Here is a 23,200-nt window from a genome sequence, read left to right as displayed (position 1 = left end):
TAGGTTGCTAAATAAAATTGTCTCAATTCCTTCACTTTGTTTCAATGTATTGTTCAAAATTATTAATTTAGATTGGTTGGAAAGCGTAAATCAATTTCAGGAGTGAATTCTCCCCAATTTAAACACCAAAGTGCCACTGATATTTTTGTTCACTTTACATTTGGTCAGACACTAGATGAAATTGTTTGCTGGCTATGCAAGGACTTACCAGACTCTCCTCCATTACCTCAGGCCCTGTATTTGTTCTTTGATTCACCTGAATAAGCAAAAAAAATAATAACATGAAAGAAAATTATGAATGTTCTTGAGTTAATCTCACTCATGATGATAAAGTGACACTTAGATCAGTATATTGGCAAATAACACAATAATTGGCAATAGAGTTGTGGCTAGAGGAGGACTGTCAAAAGACTCAGCAGGGTTCAGACCAGTTGGAACTGTGGACAGAGAGAGGGCACGTTTGTCCTTAATATTAATATATTAAAATCAATTAATCTAATATTTGTCTCTAAACCCCAGTTGAAGTGTAACAATTTAAAAGTTATATAAGTTTATTTTGTTTCATTCACAGTTCTCTTACTAACATATTTTCCACCAAAGCATCTCATTTTGAAGAGTAACTGATCATGGTTACTTATTGAGATGCTTTCTAAGTTGCATCTTGGAAAATCTGGATAATGAACAAATTACACAAGCACAAGATGCAAATCATGGACAGTTATACACCTAATAAATCTACAAACAGACAGCAAACAAAGAAAACTACTTTCACAGTATTAGTGGGCAATCAAGCAAGCCAGTCAGTTTGGAAGCTGTAAACCTCATCAGTACTGTTGGAAATGCACATATCTTAAGATTGTTAATGGTATAAAAGTTTTGGGAAGTAAAGAGATAAGGTACTAACACCAGGCTTCTGACATGCTCCTCCAGCTACTATATTTATGTTTTTGACCAAATTTCTGATCCAGCGATTTGCAAAGGTAATGTCACTGAATATCAAGAATACACAAATAGACTTTTTTAAAGTCTGAAATAGTCATTTCTTGTTGATGGGTGGACTCCACTGTTGTAACTTCGTTGAAATACAGTTCTTGGCAAATGGTTCAGTTAGTCCAGGATCTCAAGCTTCAATACGATAGCCATGAGGTTGTAAAATCTCTTGTATTTCTTGTACCCAGTGTTCTCACACATTTCTTGGATCTACAGGGTAAATCAAATTGGCAGATGACTGGATTCCATAGTCTTCTCGGAATGTAGTGAGATGGATCCTCCACTTCATACTTCTTTTTGAAGAAGACAGCAAACACTGCAACCTTGCCTTTGCGACTCAAGCTGGGCCTTCACTTCATTGAGCACGAGGACGTTCTTGAAGTCTTTTCCCCCATTATCCGTTTAATTGTCCTCCACTATTCTTGACTAGATGCGGCACGGCTTTGATTTCATCCATCAGCTGCGGTATCAGAGCCCTGTAAATTTGTAGTATCACACAGTAGCACAGCACAGAAGCATGACCTTTGAACTCAGATGTTTGTGCCAATCCTATTCACCTCATCAGTCTGCATGTGGTCCACATCCCTCCATTTTGTGTATGTAATGTACCTTTCTAATGCCTCTTAAAAGTTTTTGTCATATTTGCCTCCACTACTCCTCATGGCAGCTCTAGGCAGCTGCCAACATATAAAAAATCCTTGCCCCGTAGATCTCCTCTGAACACCCCTCCCCCATTTTAAACTATGCCTTTTGGTATTTAAAAATTCCTCCCTGGGAAAACCGACCAAATCTATGCCTCTTATTTTTTATACTTTTATGAGATTCCAAAGGCCCCTCAGCCTCTAACGCTTCAGAAAAAAAAAATCAAGTTTGTCCAATCTTTCCCAATAGCTAATACTCTCTAAACCAGCAACATTTTGATGAGGGGGGGGGCGGGAAGGAGGACGGTGTTCAAGTAGGGTTGCCAACTTTCTCACTCCCAAAAAAGGGACAAAAGTAGCAGTCAAATACGGGACACTTGTGTTTACCCCGAGAAAGACTACCATGACCATGAAAGCCTTGCGCGGGCACCTGTGTGCGCAAGCATGACATGTGCATACGCCTGTACGTGCCGATTTTTTTTTTCTATAAATCGGTTTTGGCTTAATCTTCCTGATTCTGTTAAGTGAAACTACACTGTACGTACATTATTTCTACTTTATACAGGCTGTATATTTATCATATCATTCCTGCTTTTACTATATGTTAGTGCTATTTTAGGTTTTGTGTGTTATTTGGTATGATTTGGTAGGTTATTTCAAGTTCAACAATGCGTGACAGGGAACGAGGAAAGGTGCAGCGGACTCATATTGTTTCATATCGCCAAATCATATCGTTTCCTCGCAGCCCGGTAGCGCATGCTTTGCGGCCTGGTGGTTGGGGACCTCTGAGCTAATACATGACTTCCTCACTTTTATACTTAACACCCAAACTGACAATGGCAAGTATGCTGGATGCCTTCTTATCAACCTATCTATTTGTGTTTTCATTTTCAGGGAAATATGGACTTGCACCCCAAGATCTTTCTGTACATCAATGCTCATAAGGATTCTATTTACTGTATGATCTCCCGAAGTGCAACATCTCACATTTGTCCAAATTAAACTCCATCTGCTATTTGTCTGTCTTCATTTCCAAATGGTCTATATCCTGCTATATCCTTTGACAACTTTCCTCACTATCCATAATCCACCAATTCTTGGATCTGCCACAAATTTACTAATATCCCTTCAATATTTCATCCAAATTATTTATGAATATCATAAAAAACAGAATATGCTAAATTTGCTTCTAGCATGTATGAAGTTCTGTGTTGTAACTTGCAAATTTGCTCACTTTAGGTACAAATGGTTTTCCTCTCAGCACATCCATCCTAATCAACTAAGGTTGGTCCTCTGGCTTGACTGAAATGGTAAAGAAATGGATATACCCAACCACAAGACTATATTCTGGTGAAGATTGAGGTACAGCATTTAACAGTGCATGTGGATATTGTGAAAAGAGAATAACCTGTGGGGGCAGATGGGAGAGAAGAGATAAAAGACCTTACCAATTTACTGATAGTCACTGCTGGGGTAAGGTAGTCATTTTCCAAAATCAACCCTTCCTTTTCTTCCACCACAAATTCTTGATCTTTAATATTAGTCTTTTCAGCTCTAGAAACAGAACTACAATAATTATGCAGAACTACAATCATTTTACAAATGGGTTCCATTTTTAGGATATCCGTAAGTTGCTTTAGTCCACAAGTCAGAGATACGCAATGACGTGATACAGTAACCATACCTCCACAGCATTGTAACTGAATGGTGTTAGTAAGGTCCAATTAACATGAACTTTTATTTGTCTTCTGTTGCCTTGTTATAACGGTACATAACTGGAATACTGCACACTAAATAGCTGGTTTTGATGAGACTGAAGTACTAGTCCATGTTATATTAATAGATAACATTGTACAAGTATCAATAGAAGTCAATTTCCAAAGCAACTCTCATAAGTGCCCTCCCTGGTGCAAAAGGCAATCTACAGTATATTCTTAAAAGACCATAGTGTCGGATGATCACAGGGAGATTACATATAAACAGTCTGACCCATCTCCTCCACCAACCATTTATGGAGCTCATTTATAAATACAGGGTTCCATCAGTTGGGCATTTGTAACCTGGGCGGTGCCTATATGAAATCTTAATTATTTTATATCTTTGAAGAATTCACTATACAGTATATGGCCAATTATTTTTTTAATTTTCTCCATTGTCTCTGCTCAGATTAAGGTAGCACACGCAGTCAAGTGAATATCCCTGCATCTGGTATGTTCCATTTAGTTTTGAGCAGTGAACCTCACTGAACTGGTACTCAAGTGGTCTTACTGATAATACCAAGGTTCTTTTTAACTTCACCTCTTTTTAGTTGTCAAGGTCAGCCATTATTATTCATTCCTAAGGCAGCTCAAAAGGTTATATAAGAGAAGATTCATAATCTTAACTTGTATCCTCATGAGTATAAAAGATTAAACAGCTATCTGATGCACATACTTCTCTTCATCTACATTAATCTGTTCAATCATCTTGATGTAGTATATGTGCTAATTTTCTTTCATTCATTGTTTTGAGTGACATCTATCACAATAAAAGGTTGAATATTTTACTGCAAAATCCGATGGAAGAACCCAGCTGGTACAACAGCATCTGTGGGGAGGAACTGTCAACATGTTGGGTTGAAACCCTGCATCAGGACTGAAGTGGAGAGGGAAGACAGCCAGTATAGCAGAGAAGTGATACGAGGGCTAGGTGGACTGAGGAGGAGGAGCTGGGTGGGGAAAGCAGAGGCAGTTGAATAATAGCTGGAAGCAAACAAGAGGAAGAAAAACCAAATGGAGCCAGTTAAGGAGAAGGGAGGCTGTAGGTAAAGAGACACTGGATGGTGATAAACAAGGACACACAGACTACAAGCTTTGGAACCCGCCAAGTAATGGGAACTATTAAGTGGGAAATGAAAAGCAGGTGGAATCAGGAGTGGAGAGGGAATACATGGGGAGTAGGTAGGTAGAACCAGGAGATTGTGGTTTATGGAAAAGGTAACAAAAATAGAATGAGGAGAAGTGGATCTTGGAGGTTTGGGGGAATGGTGGGTGCAGTGGAGAGTAGAAGCGAAAGGGTGTAGCAGAAATTGGAAAATATATTGTTGGGTTGTAAACAATCCAAATGGAATACGAGGTGTTCTTCGTTTGGTGCCTCACAGTTCACCCTCTGTATGTGCTTTCCCATCTGCCTTTCATTTTTCCTCTGAAGGTTGTGCAATCAGTTCAGTATTGAGGTGAGTGAAGTTATTCACACTGGTTCAGGAGCCTGATGACTGAAGGACAATAACTGTTCTAGAATACAAGATAACAACATGGTCCTAGAGAACAATGTGACCAACAGCGACGTACTGCAGATAGTTCATAAGACTGCTTCTTTAAGAGATTCTACTACTAAGCTGTGTGCGATTGGAACCTGTAATTTACATTACGATGGTGTGTTTTTGGACTGATTGAGCGATCTGGTGTTTGTGAGGGAGCTCGGTGAGGTTTTGGAGTGAAGTGTACAGCCTAGGGGCTGGAAGCCTGGAGACGGGGCGTGAGCCCATGAACGACTCCACTGCTTCTCTCTGATTGAGGTGAAGAGCAGGAGTCCACGATTAACTCCGTTGCTTCTCTCAGATTAAGGTGTTGAGCAAGGTTGAAGTTGATGAGGATGAGAGCAGAGGATGGGCAGGTGTTCGGCACTGTCTGCCTGCATTTGACCAGTCTCCCTCTCCCTCTCACTAACTGCTGTTGGAGGTAAGTACAGGAGTCTTGGGATCCACCTTGATAATTGATGTGCTCCTTGCAAACATGCTCTATAATGGGGAGTGCTTTTCCTATGATGGACTGGCTGTATCCACCACCTTTTGTAGGTTTTTCCATTCACTGATGTTTCCATACCAGGCCATGATGCAACCAGCCAGGGTTATCGCCACAGTGCATCTGAAGATGTTTATCAAAGTTTTAGATGACATGCCAAATCCATGCATGGACATCCAATTTCTTCTACTCTGGTTGTTTGAGTTTAAGTTTAAGGACTCAAAGCTTGAGAGACAACTGGAGTCTCTGCAGAGCACCAGGGAAGTTGGGAGCTCCAATGACTAAGCAACTTTGAGCCCCATATCTAAGAAAGATGCGCTGGCAATGGAGAAGGTCCAGAGGATGTTTATGGGAATGATCCCAGAAATTTGTCTTAACAGTGAGAAAAAGCCAAATATTTAAAGGAAAACAACATTACCCCTCCAATAACCAAGAGAAAAACTCATCATTCTGGTGTGGCATTTTATCATCTGTACATTGTAAGAGCTCCAAAGAAAGCTCTATGGCTAACCCGATGACAATGTGGTTAACTTCTGTTCTCAAAGAGAAAGCTGACCTTTTCTGACAACTAATCCAGTAATACTGGTTCCTTTCTCTCTTTTATTTTGCAATGATAACAAAACATTAAAAATACAAAATCCTGAATACTACAGTACTCTACTATGTGGAATGTGAACAGCATATGGCACTTCTGAAGTGAGAGTAATCTGATATGTGAAAACATGCCTCCAAGTGTGATTTACACACACATAATCGGTAATTTCAATTGGAAGATGGATCGGCAGTTTAAATAAATGAACTTGAAGGATTATGAGGATAGAGTGGAAGCATAGGGCAACTGGATCACTCAACAGAGAACTGGTATGGACTTGATGGGCTGAATGGTTCCAATCTGTTATGTCTGTGATAGTGTCCAATTTGACCAACTGTTGATCTTCTGTCAACTACATCTTTTTCTGTGTCTGACCAACTCAAAACCTTTCATAATATTAAAGACTTCTATTAAATTACTGTTTGGACTTCCCTTAAAAGAGATCCAATTCATCCTTTCCTGATAAATATACTCTTTTTTTTTGAATCATCTTTAAAGACATACTCTGCAATCCTTTTCATTGTCTCCATATTCTTTTTAACAATTCAACAGAAATATATGCAGTAGTACAAGTTTGCTGTCACCAATGTTTAATACATTTAACATAACATTCTTACTTCAGTCTATCCCTCCAAAAATAAACTGTAGTACATGGTTTGCTCTCCTTATGACATTGCTATCCCTTGATTTTTAAGTGATGGATATATTTGCATTCCAGGATCCACGTGTTCCTTCACTCCATATAAACTTGCACTTTTTAGTAGTAAAAGGTCTCCTTATTCTTCTACCAAAATATAGAACCTCACCCACTGATAGTTCCCCATTTTGCAAGGTTATTATGTCCTCTAGGAACCTGTTGCAGTGCTCACTTTGATTTGATTGAGTTGATTTCACTGTTCCCCCAATCTGGTATCATCTCAAATTTAGAAATTGCATCCAAGCAGTGGTCCCACTAGTGATCACTGTGGAAAACTGTTGCCTACTTCCACCATGAATAGTGCACTTCTCTACTTTCTGTCCTGCAATCAGTAAGCAATTTATTCTGCTACTTGAGTTGATTCTGTACTGTCCAACCTTATAGTCTATTACAAGGTAAGTTATCAAGCTGTTAAAAATCTAGATAAATCAACTCTAATACTTGGTTGTCTATACTCTTACTTTTTTGAAACATTCACTAAGTCTACTCATACAAGCTTTCCCTTTTGAAATCCATGTTCACTATTCATTATGAGAAATTTCATGTAGGGATAATTTTCTATTCTCTCCTTTAATAAGGATTTCCATATTTTTCCTGCACCAACGTTAATCTGCTTCTATGATGTTTTAACCCCATTCTTAAGAATTGCTATTACATTAGTGGTTTGCCAGTCATTCAGTGCTGCAGTATTTCTGAATCAATTATTAACTATGCTTTGTAATGCTTCTGCTTCCATAGCTTCTTTTCAAATACATGAATGTAATGCCTCTAGACCATGTGTTTTACCCGTTTTGAGTATTATCTAACTTTAATATATCCATCTCCATTTTACATGCACTTGCCTCTTTACCCACCACCAAATGTCACATCTGCCTGGTCTGTCTCCCGGATAAAAAACAAATCAAAATAAATATTTCTGACACCTTCTCCTTGTTACCTATAGTAATGTCCTACCTCCCCCCTTACATATATATCTATAATTTACTACAATGTTTATTGTTCCTTGATATCTTATTTTCGGTTTAACCTCTGCCTATGGGCTCATTTGACTTCTCTTCCTTCATATTTTCTCTAATCATATGCTCTTTGCTGTCAGTGCGTCCTATTTTTTATCCTCATTGTTCCCTTGTGTCATGCACAGAGACACATGAGTGTTTGTTTGTTGATGCATCAGAATATGTTTTAGACCCAAGGATTATTGGTTATCAGGAACTTTGCATTATGCCTTTTTTTAAAAGCTCCAGATTGTGAACTTTCGCAAATCTTCTGAGAAACAAATGAAGAGAAAATTTATAAATTCCACCCTGAAGATATTGCAGCCAGTATTATCTGGATTCAAAAATAACATACTAACAGCTAGAATATTGAGGTTGGATCACTGAGATAGGAGGGACTTTAGCTAAAAAAAAAGGTAGTAGAACGAAGTCAACCAAGTGGATGAGGTGATTTGCAAAGCAAAGAATGCAGTGAAACAGTGTACTTGGCTAAGACAGTGGTGCTTAGGGGCTGGAAGTGAGGGTTGAGGTTGTGGTTAAGGTCAAGAGAGAATTTCCAAGAATGTATTTCAAATACAAAGGACAGATTGTGTGTGGGGTGTGCTGTCATAGGCAGATCCTGTTCTGGCTCAAGGGAATACACTGACAACTCCTGGAATTGCTTTTTGGGAAGATTCCTCCATGTTAAGAGCCAATGAATACAAACATTAGTGCTAAGTCTTGCCACTAACTGTAAAATCCTGCCCTAGAGTTATTCAGCTTTAGACCAACCCAGAATCCTATCCTTGTGGATATGCTGCTCTGGTTAGGTAAAAAGGAAAATGGATATTCTGCAGTGAAATTATGGACAGTACTTAGCTTTGATCATACTCAGTGGCCACTTCATTAGGAACACTTGTCTGTTAATACAAATATCGAATCAGCAAATCATGTGGCAGCAACTTAATGCATAAAAGCATGCAGATATGGTCAAGAGGTTCCGTTGTTCAAACCAAACATCAGAATTTGGAAGAAATATGATCCAAGTGACTTTGACTGTGGAATGATTGTCGGTACCTGATTGGGTGATTAAAGTATCTGAAAAACTGCTGATTGCCAAAAATTTTCACAGTCTCCAGAGTTTACAAACAATAGTACAAAAAAAACAAAACACATTCAGTGGCCATTAGTGCTGTGGGGAAAATGGTTTATTAAATGAGAGGTTAGAGGAGGCTGGTTCATGCTGACAAGAAGGCGAGAGTAACTCAAACAACTGTATGTTACAACAGTGGTGTGCAGAAGTGCATTTCTGAATGCACAACACGTCAAACCTTGAAGTGGATGTACTACAATAGCAGAAGACCATACTGGTTTCACTTAGGTGTACCTAATAAAGTGGCCACTGAGTGTATATACGTTGTGGTGTCAATGTACAAACGTATAGGTATAGGGTCGATGACATGTACCCCTCCTCCCTTGCTTCTTCTACTCCTTGCCTATTCTTTCTTTTCCACGTTCAGTGCATCTCCCTCCATGTACCCTTTCTCATTCCCTTCACATCTCCTGCTCCCAACAGTTCAGAGTAATCTTGACAACCATGAGGCCACAATACCAACTACAGCCAATTGTCAGCCATCAGCAATTCACTGGGAAATGCCTTTGTATTTTTGACCATATCAAGACTGGCTGAGGTTTGTTAGTTGCCATGTATTGCACTTGTTCCTTGATTGAAAGGCACAGGATCAGTTCATCCCAAAGGGTCGGGATGGGGGAAGGGGGTAAATGAGGCACCGTGACTAACAAGGGAAGTCAAAGACAGCATAAAAGTAAAGACAGGGTATACAAAATAGCAACAATTAGTGGGAAGTTAGAGGGTTGGGAAGATTTTAAAAAAACTACAGAAGGCACCAAAAAAAGCAATAAGGAGAACAAAGAAGAAATATGAATGTAAGCTAATCAAGTCTATAAAAGAGGACACCAAAAGTTTTTGGAGTAAAAGAGAAACAAGAGTGAATATTGGACCCCAAGAAAATTACGCTGAATATATAGTAATGGAGGACAAAGAAATGGTGGATGATCTCAATTAGCATTTTGCACCAGTTGTTACTGTGGAAGACACCAGAAATTTGAGAATTTCAGGGGGCAGAAGTGAATGCAGTCACCATTACTAAGGAGAAGGTCCTTGGGAAGCTGAAAGGTCTGAAGGCAGGTAAATTAACCGGACCAGATGGACTTCACTCCAGGGTTCTGCAAGAGGTTGTTAAACAGGTTGTGGAGGCGTTAGTAGTGATCGTAGAAGTTTCACTAGATTTTAGAATGGTTCTGAAGCAAATGTCACTCCACTTTTTAAGAAGGGAAGGAGGCAAAAGAACATGAAATTACAGGCCAGTTAACCCGACTTCAGTGGTTGGAAGTATTTAAGAGCCCATTATTAAGGACGAGGTTTCAGGGTCCTTGGAGGAACATAATAAAGTAAGTAGGTAAGCCAAAGACAGCATGGTTTCCTTGAGGAGAAATCTTGCCTGACAAATATGTTGGAAATAATAAGCAATATACAAGGCAGTCAATGGATATTGTTCACTTGGAATTTAGGAAGGTCTTTGACAAAGTGTCACACTTGAGGCTACCAAACATGACAAGAGCCTTGGTATACAGGAAAGATACTAGCTTGGAAAGAAGATTGGCCAACTGGTAGGAGGCAAAGAGTGGGAATAAAGGGAGCCTTTTCTAATTGGCTGCCAGTAACTAGTGGTGTTCCACCGGATTGGTGTTGAGACCATTTCTTTTCACATTACATGACAATCCCCTGGATGATGGAATTGATGGCTTTGTGGCCAAGTTATGTGGATGATGCAAAGATAGGTGTAGGGGCAGGCAGTGTTGAGCAAGCAGAGATCTGCAGAACTTGAACAGATTAGAATAGGCAATGAAGTGGCAGACGGAATACATTGTAGGGAAGTGTATGTTCATGCATTTTGGTAGAAGAAATAAAGGCACAGACTATTTTCTAAATGGGAAGCAAGTTCAGAAATCGGAGGAGCAAAGGGATTTAGGAGTACTAGTGCAGAATTTCCTAAAGGTTAACTTGCAGATTGAGTCAGTAATGAAGGCAAATAAAACGTCAGCATTCACTTCCAGAGGACCAGAATATAAAAGCAAGGAAGTAATCCTGAAGTTTTTTTTTAAAAGGCATTAGTCAGACCACATTTGAAGTATTGTGAACAGTTTTGGATCCCTTATTTAAGAAAGAATGCACTGGCAGAGAGGTATCAGAGGTGGTTCACGACAATGATCCTGGGAATTAAAGGGTTAACGTATGAGGAGTGTTTGATGTCTCTAGGCCTGTACTCACTTGAGTTGAGAAGAATGGAGAGGGGAGAGGAAAAGGGAGAACATTATTGGAACCAACTGAATATTGAAAGTTATAGATAGAGTGGTTCCTTAAGGTTGTTATAGCTGGGGGTGGTAATAGGGACAAGCTCCCATTACCTATTAAATGCTCCCAATGGCATGTGCCTCAAATAGCCTCTGACAACCAAGCCCAGCTCCTGGCCTTCACATGAGGCTTAGCTACTAAGCCCGGCCAAATCTTTTCTTTTGACAGAAGGGGCAAAGGGAAGTTACTGGCGCCCTAAAACTAGAAATTTTGGACAGAAGAGGCTCATCAGCCATGGTTGGCAGCTCATCTAGAAGGAAAACTCTGATCTCGAACCTCAGCTGCCTTGCGGCTATACCCTCTCATGGGGAAGTCTTTGGAAGTAAACCTCGAGAGAAAAATCCAGAGCTGGAGATCCTAGGGTAGTCCTACGTTGGGTCAACACTGACTGGTGACTCCTCAGACACTGCTGGTGCCAAACTGTATCGGTCTCTGCTGTTTCTTAGGGTTCATCAGATATGTGGGGGCCGGGGCGGGGGGGAGGTGCTTGCTACATGGACAGCAGCTTGCTCTCCACCTCGTACTGCCCAGGTTTGTGTGTCTAGACAGCAAAGATGCAACATCCATGATCGACCGTGACTGGAGGCTCATTAACTCGTTCAGATAAAGTGGACGTGAAAGGATATTCCCAATACTAGGAGAGTCTAGGACCAGAGGGCGCAGCTTCAGAATACAAGAACTTCCTTTTAGAATAGATATGTGGAGGAATTTCGTTAGCCAGAAAGTGGTGAATCTGTGGAATTCATTGCCACAGACGGCTGTGGAGGCCAAGTTATTAGGTATATTTAAAGGATAGGTTTCTGATTAGTAAGGGTGTCAAAAGTTACAGGAAGAAGGCAGGAGAATGGGGTTGAGAGGGGTAATAAATCAGCCATAATCACAAAGCCACAAATGGCAGAGGAAATTCAATGGGCCAAATTACCTAATTCTGATCCTACCTTTTATGGGATGTGTTTGAGTCTTATCAAGCAGATATATCCAGCTCTTCCATGATCCCTGCTGGGATAATTGCTGGTTCATAAATATCTGTTGTTTTTTTTTATTTAGTGGGGGATCGCTACCAATTACAGATACAGGATATTGTTTCCTTCAGGCTCAGGACTTTACCTTTGTTGATTGGGTGGGGAAAATAAGGGCAATAGATGGTTCAATTACAGTTTTGTATCGGACATCCTATTTAATGTGTTAATCCTTACAATGAGGGACTCTTGGCAAGCCGAGGACAGGGGATGGATGTGGAAAAGAGACACAGATTAACCAGCAAAGACCAGAAAAAGAATAAGAGTGGGAGGAGTGAAGAATTCTGCACAACTGTGGGTTAGATTTTGCCTGCTTTGCATTACTGCTTGTAAATTTTACCTGCCAAGGATATACTGCAATAAATACTTAGTCTTCACACAACTCTCAGCCCTATTCATGATATCACATGAATCTTGCAACTAACAGGCTCCTGAACTGGCTGCAGGAATGACTGGCTTTGTGGCTATGAACTCACTTTCATGAACTTTACTTCTGAATGTTATTTGCTTACTTTTTATTGTTTGCATGATTTGTTTTCTTTTGCACATTGGGTATATGACAGTCTTTTTTTTTTAAAAAAGGGTTCTATTGGGTTTCTTTTTATCTGTGACCTCCTCTAAAGAGATGAATCTCAAGATTGTATATAGCATACATACTTTGATAATAAATGTACTTTGAACTTTGAATTTACTACAAACGTATTTAGGACAGGTTTTATTTGGTGGGAAATTCTATGCTTCAAAGAAATTGCATTTTATTTTCAAGACCCAAACTTAAAAAAACAATTAAAAAAAACTAAATGAAAGTGCCTCTCTAGAATATCTTCTCTGTCAATATTCTATAAACTGAAATACAGACAGTACAAGCGGAATAAATTTCCATTTGAAAGACAATTTTATCTCCATGAAAACAACACTCGTACTCATACAATGTGAGCATTCAGCAAGCCAACACACTCAAGTTATGGAACACCCTTCTACATCAACTAGAACATTGCATCTGATTCTGTATTCCATACTGCAAAAGGGATACAAAGCTTCAGGAAAGGATGAGGGGCATCATACGTAGGAATACTAGAGAAACTGGGATTATTCTCCCAAGTTAAAAATGTTCAAGAATGACGGTGTTGAAGGAAGATTCTAAATAATCTCATGGTTTAAATTACTGTATAGTCCCAAAAGAAAGTGGTTGATAGAAGAAATCCCAAAAAGCCTGAAATAATTATACATATTGGAGATTCAAATGTTGAACAAAGGCGCCAAGTGTCCTGTCTCAATGACTACTGACCAGTAGCTCTAACATCAGCCATTATGAAGTAATTTAAGAGACTGATATTAGTCCACACACTGCCAGCCTCCCAAACAATCTGGACCCCTTGTAATTGTCATACAGGAAAAATAAGTGTATGGAGGATGTTACCACCCTTGCACTAAATTCAACTCTAGATCGCCTCCACAATAAGAATACATACATCAAGATGCTATTGATTGACTTCAGTTCACCCTTCAACATAACACCCAAGAAGCTGATCTCAAAATTCTTTAACCCTAGTGGCCCTCATATGCAACTGGCTTTTAGACTTTCTCACTGGCAGAACTCAGTTGATTAATATTGGCCATAACATTCCACTATGATGGTTAATTCCAATGCTCCCCAGGGTGGTGTGCAGTTCCCCCACACTACTCCCTGTATACCAGCAAGACACAGTGCCAAATGGATCTTTAAGTTTACCAATGACACACTGTTAGAGGCCAGATCAGCAATGATAATATGGAATACAGAAAAGAGACTGCAAATCTTATATCATGGTATCAGAACAACCTAACACTTAAATCAGCAAGACAAATGAGTTAGTTGTTAACCCAAGGAAATAGATGGAGTTTGAGGGTGAACATAACTCTGCCTTCTTCACTGAAGCTGCTGTAGAGATGTACAAGTTCTGTATCATCAGCACTATCACTTGTTCCCTCCATACTGATATGGAGTTCTAGAAAAGGCCCTGCAGGTGTACTTTCTTTGGTATCTAAGATTCAACTGGTCCACAAGGATTCTCCAAGTTCTACAGATGCACAACAGAAAATATTCTAACAAGTTGCTCCTTAGCCTGGTATAGCCACTGCTCTGTTCTAGACTGGCAAAACCTGGAGTGGTAAATACTGCTCAGTCCATCATGGGCTCCTCACTTCCTTCCATCAATCCACCTTCATACTGACTGGCTTCAGGAAGGTTATAATATCAAAGATGCCTGTCACCCTGGCAATTTTCTTTTCGCTCGTCTACTTTCATGGAGAAGATAGAGCTTGAGAGCCCAGGCAACTGGACTCAAGAACAGCTTCTTACACACCATCAGAATTCTGAACCATTCACTTCTTTCTTATCGCCTTCTCAGTGATGCCACCACATTTTCACTCTTAGTGTTACTTCTCTCAGTTATTCTGTTATTAATACTTCAGCACTTCTTTTTACATTATCTTTGCACTCCAGTTGCTTTGCGAGATGTTTTAGCATTAAAGTTAAAGTTTCAACTTACTGATTTGTTTCCTCACTAGAAACATCTTCAGGTTGATTGGCAATACTTGGAATTTCTGTTAAATAGATAAGGAATAGGTTAAATTGCACCAAAGTCTTGCCAATTCAGATTCCTTGAGGCTTGCATACATCTATGCTGTTTACTTTTGTGCTATACTTTGAATCACAGAATTATTTGCATCAGTGATTACATTAACATTTAAGTCAGAATAGACACGAAAGAGGCTGATGTGCCGTCAGGGAAACAACACACCCTTACAAAAGCATGAAAATGACAATAATAAAAAATTCCAGTCTGTATTATGTTTTAAAACTTGTGTAATGCAACAAAACATTTTGTACAAAATCATGTACTTAATTAGCACTGATTTATTTCCTTTCTGCCATAGATCAGCTCAAATATTTATATTCTATTGCATTCTTTGAAACCAAATTCAATTTAAGTGATTGAAAACATACATATCTAACTTGTTTTTTAAAAACAGAATTTCCAACATTGTTTCTAACAAAATAAGCTGAAAGTAAATTTAAAGCATTTGTAAAACAGTTCAAATATGCAGATAAATGTAAATTTGGCTTGAGCATTGAAGTAGCAAGAAGCTAAGTTCCTGTGAATATAAGATCTAAAACTTCATCTAACCTTCACAGTAAGAATCAGTGGCACTATGTAACACGAAGGCTGCAGAAGATTCCGGCCTGCATACAAGTGATGGACAGCTCTTGCTCGATGTAAAGCTCCCCCTGGGATGCAAATAATTGTCTTCTCCATGCTCATGAAGCAGAAGCTCCCATTTTGTAAGTGGCACCGTTGGCAAAGATATTGGATGCAAAGTTGTAACTGTATTATATTCTGGGATATCTTTTAGTATCCAACTGGTGGTTTCCAGTAGTGTATCCAAGCTTTTACTTTTTCTCAACAATTTCATAACCTTAATTGTCGATTCACTGTGAAATTTTGCCCAAGTCATACTGTAGCTTTTATCAACAGAAGTTGCCATACTGATTTTTTTTTTCTGTTCAAGAAGGAAATGAAACATTAACAATTCATCCAGCATGGATATATGTATCTCAAAACACCTTTGAAAAATCCCAATGTTTTAGATAGAAAATTCAAAGTGGATTAAATAGGACGCATTGATTTCAGCAAATTGATATTTAAGCAATTCAGCTATCACATTACATTGTTAGATATTTAATTATCATTTCATTTGTTTCCCCAAAATTCATGTTTCAATCTATATGATTTTAAAGGCACTAAAAAAAATTGCACAGAACTGACAAAGATAGATTTTCACAAGTATAAATGGATATTATTTTCACATTTTTGAAATGCGGTCATGTTACAAATGCAAAGGAAGCAGCATTATGTCAATGACTCTCACCTTCAGAAACTTTCTTTTTTTTACAATTCACAAGCAATAGAAAACAATGATAGAAATGACTGGCCACAATACTTTCAAATGGCAACACATAATAAAGGCGGTAAGCAAAAAATACCATAAATAATCAGGTCAGGTAGTACCTTTTGAGAGAAACAGACCTATTGTCAGAAGTGGGTAAAGTTAACCTCCAGAGGAAAAATATCAGTAGGATTAGACAGGTCAAAAGGGAGGGTTTGTGATTACATGAGACTTTGAGAAACTGGATGACAGAATGAGCAATGGTGCTGGCTAAAAGAGGGTACTGAAGAATAGTGGATAACAGAAGTACAAGTAGATGATTAACATCTGAAATTAAAAAAAGAAATATTTACTAAATCCTATAACAAAAAATTAAATGCTTGATTGATGATATCATCAACTTCAGAAACCAATATTGTGTTAGCCAAAAGATTAGATGCTATTCCTTTAGCTTTGCTGGAATAGTGGAGGAAACCAAATATGGGTGTTACAGTGGGAGTGTAAAGGAGGATCTGAAAGAGTGAACCAGGGTACTCAAGTATAAATTGACATCTCAGAATCCTTAAAAAAAATAGAGAAACCGTATTGAATATCGGCATCATAGACAGTGCTCTGAGTGATAGACACATAAGTGTAAGAAATGGAGCAGATGTGATTGAGTCAGTAAACTGTACTGTTAAAAACCTGTGACTGGAGAGAAAAGAAGTTATTCTCGAAAGACTAGTATGGAGCATGGGGGCAAAAAAAAAGCTGGAAGAATGGAAGAGCCTGACAGGACGGAAAGCAGCGTATTCAAGGTAACTAAGAGTGGGCTTGCGGGGGGTAATTCTTACCAACTTATCTCCTGAAATGGATAGAGAAATATAAAAACATGGTATAGACGGGCCACGTGAAAGCAGAGACTGGCAGCAAAGTTGATGAAACTTTCCATTTCTTTCGTGATTAGAAACCAGCGACAAGAGTGATTGATATTCAAGCAACAGGGCTCAATAGGTCTAAGACAAGGACTTCTCCACATATAATACAAAGAAAGTATAGACCAATACAGGTTCCCATTGTTACATGTTTTCCTAAAGGTCACTCAACACAATTTGAATTACGAATGGCTTCATATTTCCAGCAATCTCATTTTGTTTTGTTCCCCTAGCACGACCACAAACTATAGTTAACTAACGTAGGAAGTTACAGGTCTCCTGGAGCGGGAAACAAAACATACGCGGGAATGAGACCGAGTGGCTCCACTGTCTCTGGTAATTTCACACATAGGTAATAATACACTTCCGACGTTCCCCAAATTACTGAACAGTAGGCCACGACTCCACGTATAAATCCAAATAATTTAGAATCGCGAATAAAGCCTTGTCTGACCGTTGTTTTGCCGAGCTCCCTCACCTCACCGCTAGAACTTCCCTCAAACAACCTGTCAGGCAAGGTGGCTCATTCACCAACCGGCCAAAGCGCAAACTCTAGCGGCGACGGCACCCTTTCGTCACCAGCGCCAGCGTTTGTCGACGATTGCTTCAAAGCAGGCGTGGGCCGGGGAGCCTCCCGCAACCGCCACAACCACTGACCCTCCGCCCACCCTCACACACAACAGGTGGGCCACCGCGCAGAATGGTGCCGGCGGCGGCTGGAGCCTCGTGTGTCCTCACCGGCAAGACGGCCGCTGGCTTTGCTTCACTTCCAAAGCGGCAACGACAACGTGAAAGAGTCCAGCTAGTGCCCCGTCTCGCGACTCAAACTCGCCACGGCACACGGCCACGCGCTCCCCCCACCCCACCGGGTCGGCCACGCCCCCCCCAACTGGGATCGCGCACGTGCACTGATCGTCGTGCGGAGGGCATGAGGGACTCGGCGGCTGCAGTGGAAGCAAAGGGATGGATAATCGATGTTTCAGCGCCAGTGTGGACTGGAAGGAAGCTGGTATATTGAACTGCGAGGGAAGGCTGAGATGTAGGGTCGACGGTATTAAGTGGACCCAGAAGAGGCAGGGGTTGGGGTGCACGAAGAGACAAGAAGGAACCCAGGTAGATAGGTACGTAGCAGGGTCTCAACCTTTTTTGATGCTATGAATACCTACCATTAACTGAAGGGTCCACGAACTCCAAATTGGGAGCCCTTGGTATGTAGGATGATGGGCAGATGGGATCATGGGAAAGGGTGGGGTAGGAATGTAAAAGGTGAATAAGAAGAGAGAACTAGGGAAGGCTGGTAGACATGAGAAAGAAACGCAGAGAGAGGGTTATCTGGAAAGGCAAAATTCAGTGTTGTGTATTTGGCCTGTAGTCCACCTAGCATGAGGAGCTGTTTTCTGAATTTGTGTTTGTCCTCACCACAACGGTGGTAGACAGATTGTTGTGGGAATGGGAAAGAGATTTGAAAAGAAAACATGCATCTAAAAGCTCAGGATGGTTCTCAAAGGTAGAGAGCAGGTGTTCTGCAAAATGATCACCTAGTCTATGTTTAATCTCGCCAACAGAGGAGTTAAAGTCGTAAGTGCTTAACACAATAGACCAGGTTGGAGGAGGTACAAGAAAATCACCTGGTTTTTGACTCTGCATGGTGGAGAGGGATGTGTAGAAGCAAAAGAGGCTACAGAAGCAATGTTTCTTTTATTATGAAGCAACATCAGAGTTTAACCCTCAGATTTGCTATTGAATGAAATCTTGTTTGTATTTCAGTGTTATTGTTTTTGAGTTGATAAATTGGGATTAGGGAAAAGTTCAAGTATTTTTGTTTAATGTTTGTACTGTTGAAAGGGCTCCCCAAATGGGCGTGGGAAATACTGTGAAACCTAGTGGCTTTCACGGCATAAGATAGTCAGCAGGGACAAATTTGAAGTATTTGGAACACCAGTACTATGAAATAGACATATTTGGAATTAGGGTATGATTCTGGTAGTATTTTGGCAGTTGTTTCAGACTTATCACATTTCATACATCTGTGAAGCCGGCCAGCAAAGTTTTCCTGCATACCAATGATCTGGGGTAATGTTAGTAACTCTGTACAATATTACATGCCAGGATAAAATGTAGAAGTCATATATGTTTATATTTGCATATTGGAGTCACTGGAGGACTTTTAATCCTTTCTGCCTTTTTCTGGCATTTTACAAAACTCTCATACCTTCCTCTTTTCCCATATTATCCAATCTTTTCCTCCTAGGGTATTTTTCTAAAAGCATATTTGCTGTGCTGGATATCTGGAGAAAAATATAGAAAATGGTGGAGATGCTCAGCAGATCAGAAAGCATCTGTGGAGAGTATTAGAGTTAATAGTTCAACTGTTTCGATAGAAGATCATCAACGCAAAGTGAGTGATGTTGCTGAACATTGCACATTCTCTGCTTTTATTTCCGGTTTTAATTTAATTTTTGAAAACTGCCTTAACTTTACCTTACAACGGCCTGAAACGTCGACTGTACCTCTTCCTAGAGATGCTGCCTGGCCTGCTGTGTTCACCAGCAACTTGATGTGTGTTGCCTTAATTTTACCTTCACTACCCTATCAGATTGTGCATTTTAAGATAAAAACATGGTATATAAAAATCTCTGGATTTCCAAGTTATTAGATTTGTGTGCTTTTGTTACCAGCTTTTCTGCTAGAGGAGATACTTTATCCTTATTTATCAAAGGCCTGTATTGTTTTGACTCTTTTATTATGTCTTTCTTAATGTATCTCCAAGAACAATCCAAGTTTCTGTTGGCTACATCCCTTATCCATACGACAAAGGAGCAGAAGTTGGCCATTCGGACCATCGAGTCTGCTCCGCCATTTTATCATGAGCTGATCCATTCTCCCATTTAGTCCCACTCCCCCGCCTTCTCACCATAATCTTTGATGTTCTGGCTACTCAGATACCTATCAATCTCTGCCTTAAATACCCCCAATGACTTGACCTCCACTGCCGCCCATGGCAACAAATTCCACAGACTCACCACCCCCTGGCTAAAAAAATTTCTTCGCATCTCTGTTCTGAATGGGTGGCCTTTAATCCTTAAGTCATGCCCTCTCGTACTAGACTCCCCCACCATGGGAAACAATTTTGCCACATCCACTCTGTCCATGCCTTTCAATATTTGAAATGTTTCTATGAGGTCCCCCCTCATTCTTCTAAACTGCAAGGAATACAGTCCAAGAGCGGACAAACATTCCTCATATGTTAACCCTCTCATTCCGGGAATCATTCTAGTGAATCTTCTCTGAACCCTCTCCAACGTCAGCACATCCTTTCTTAAATAAGGAGCCCAAAACTGCCCACAGTACTCCAAGTGAGGTCTTACCAGTGCCTTATAGAGCCTCAACATCACATCCCTGCTCTTATACTCTATTCCTCTAGAAATGAATACCAACATTGTATTTGCCTTCTTCACCACCGTAATCCAAATAGTTGATGTACAACGTAAAAAGAAGCAGCCCCAACACGGACCCCTGTGGAACACCACTGGTAACTGGCAGCCAACCAGAATGGGATCTCTTTATTCCTACTCTCTGTTTCCTGCCAATCAGCCAACGCTCTATCCACGTATGTAACTTCCCCGTAATTCCATGAGCTCTTGTTTAGCAGCCTCATGTGCTGCACCTTGTCAAAGGCCTTCTGAAAATCCAAATACGCAACATCCACTGCATCTCCCTTGTCTAGCCTGCTTGTAATTTCCTCAAAAAATTGCAATAGGTTTGTCAGGCAGGATTTTCCTTTAAGGAATCCATGCTGAGTTCTGCCTATCCTGTCATATGCCTCCAGGTACTCTGTAACCTCATCCTTGACAATTGACTCCAACAACTTCCAAACCACCAATGTCAAGCTGACAGGTCTATAATTTCTTTTTTGCTTCTTTGCCCCCTTCTTAAATGGCGGAGTGACATTTGCAATCTTCCAGTCCTCCGGAACCATGCCAGAATCTATCGACTTTTGAAAGATCATTGCTAATGCCTCCGCAATCTCCACAGCTACTTCCTTCAGAACACGAGGGTGCATTGCATCTGATCCGGGAGATTTATCTACCCTTAGACTATTCAGCTTCCTGAGTACTTTCTTTGTCGTAATTGTGACTGTGCACACTTCTCTTCCCTGCCACCCTTGAGTGTCGGGTAGTTCCTCCGGTTCCTCCGCCATCTCCTTATCTCCCATTACAATTTCTCCAGCATCATTTTTTATCGGTCCTATATCTACTCTCACCTGTCTTACTCTTTATATACTTGAAAAAGCTTTTAGTGTTCGTTTTGATATTATTTGCTAGCTTCCTTTTGTAGTTCATCTTTTCCCTCTTAATGACCTTCTTAGTTTCCTTTTGTAAGCTTTTAAAAACTTCCCAATTCTCTGTCTTCCCACTAGTTTTTGCTTCCTTGTATGCCCTCTCCTTTGCTTTAACTTTGGCTTTGACTTCTGTTGTCAGCCACGGTTGCGTCCTTTTTCCATTTGAAAATTTCTTCTTTTTTGGAATATCCCAAACATAATTTTGTTTTCTCTGTAAAGGTTTGACCTCCTGCCTTAAAAGTAGCACCCAGAGATGGCCACATTACCCTTTGTGAGTCCAAGCCAATGATTTATGCTTTAGAAAAAATGTAATTTATATTACACTCTGTGGTAGAAATCTGTCATCAGGTGTTTGAGCTAGATGCACAATTGAATGTTTTGTCATATTATACTTCACATCTGAAATTTTGTTTCTTTAAATTCAGTGGAACCAACTTTGTAACGCAAAGATCAGTGGACATTGGCAAGTTTAATGCAGGCAGCGAAGGATGAATTTTAGCACATCCTTGTTTGTCTAACTTGATTATTAGCTCCTATCCATTTTTACATTTTAGTATTCCTCAGCATTTATTTTGTATTGTACTCTTCCAAATCCAGATTGTTACCTGCCAGTTGCAAAGTAATTCTGAAATCAAGTAGATTAATTCTTTCCGCTTTAATAATTCTGCAGGAAAATTAAAGATTGCTAGTAATTTAACTCCAGTCGGAAAGGCAAAACATGCAATGTAGTCAAACCTGTGTATTCTGCCTCTGAAATGTATTATATTGATTTCAACACAATTCAAAATATTTCAGAAACAAAGTACAAATAATAGGAGGGGAGGAGAAGATGGCGGCGTGACGCAGCGCACGCGGCTGCTCCAAATTGATACCGTATTTGTTAAAGAGGGGCCGTGCGCAATCCTGATTTGATGGAGACGGATGTGAGAAGCATAGAGGAACATCTGGAGAAACTTCTGAAATGCCTGCTTCGCTGCCGCTGCTACTGTGCGATCGAGAATCTCCAGAGGAGAAGGCCCCAAATCCTCGGCTTTGCCTATTGCCGGGGCCGGGGTCGAAGTGCTCAGCAGAGATGGTGCTGGGTGTCGGAGGGCTGGTTGGAGGCTCGAAGTTTTCAGACGAACTCAGAGTCGGACTGTGGTCAGGTGCTTCCAGGAGGCTGCATCAGCAAGTTTGCGGCGCTGGAAGCTCATGGCAGGGAGAGTTTCTCCCTTCAACCGTCTGCATGAGATGTTGGGACTTTTGAGAGACTTTGAGAATTTTTTTTACCGTGCCCATGGTCTGTTCTTCATCAAATTACGGTATTGCTTTGCACTGTTATAACTATATGTTATAATTATGTGGTTTTTGTCAGTTTTTTAGTCTTGGTTTGTCTTTTGTTTCTGTGATGTCATTCTGGAGGAATAAATTGTATCAGTTCTTAATGCATGCATTACTAAATGACAATAAAAGAGGACTGCGTGTCCTCATAATCTAATCTGATCTAAATATTATGACTATAAAGCTGCAGAAGGACGATTTCCTAGGTAAGAGTTTTGAGCAGTATCCCAGCTGATGGATAGTATTTAAAGTGGTATCTCTATTTCCTCTTCCAGGTTTATTGTAAAATGTCCACACTCCAGTAATGATGTTGCTAAAATTTAACTTGTAAGACAAACTTCTTGTGTTACCCATAGCACCAAAGTCCCATTTGAGGTTTTTGTTTTGAAATAATTTCCCTCTAAGCCAATGTGCCTTGACTGTGAACTGTTAGAGCTGACAGGAGGATAGAGAGAGAAGAAGGTACTGGCATCAGTTTGCACTTGAGGATTGAAAAGCTAGTACAGATGTTAATGCTTGGTATTATTCAGACTTTAATAGTTCATATTGGCAACCTTTGCACT

The 23,200-nt window shown here is 40.1% G+C and overlaps 1 protein-coding gene across 1 annotated transcript in view; it reads right to left on the bottom strand.

The window, feature by feature from the left end:
* LOC134359668 (uncharacterized) overlaps window positions 1-17,797 on the bottom strand; it is a 67,203-nt gene extending 49,406 nt beyond the window's left edge. Inside the window, exons 1-5 of the mRNA XM_063073169.1 lie at window positions 17,714-17,797; window positions 15,302-15,674; window positions 14,663-14,717; window positions 3,080-3,185; window positions 209-256 (exon numbers count right to left, since the gene is read on the bottom strand). Coding sequence (XP_062929239.1) covers window positions 209-256; window positions 3,080-3,185; window positions 14,663-14,717; window positions 15,302-15,659 — 567 coding nt within the window. The 5' untranslated portion in view covers window positions 15,660-15,674; window positions 17,714-17,797. The remainder of the gene's footprint in view (window positions 1-208; window positions 257-3,079; window positions 3,186-14,662; window positions 14,718-15,301; window positions 15,675-17,713) is intronic.
* Between the last annotated feature and the right edge of the window lie 5,403 nt (window positions 17,798-23,200).

The sequence above is a fragment of the Mobula hypostoma genome, chromosome 21 (assembly GCF_963921235.1).
Source record: "Mobula hypostoma chromosome 21, sMobHyp1.1, whole genome shotgun sequence".
Taxonomy (NCBI): domain Eukaryota; kingdom Metazoa; phylum Chordata; class Chondrichthyes; order Myliobatiformes; family Myliobatidae; genus Mobula; species Mobula hypostoma.
This window is presented reverse-complemented; position numbering and strand designations above follow the sequence as displayed.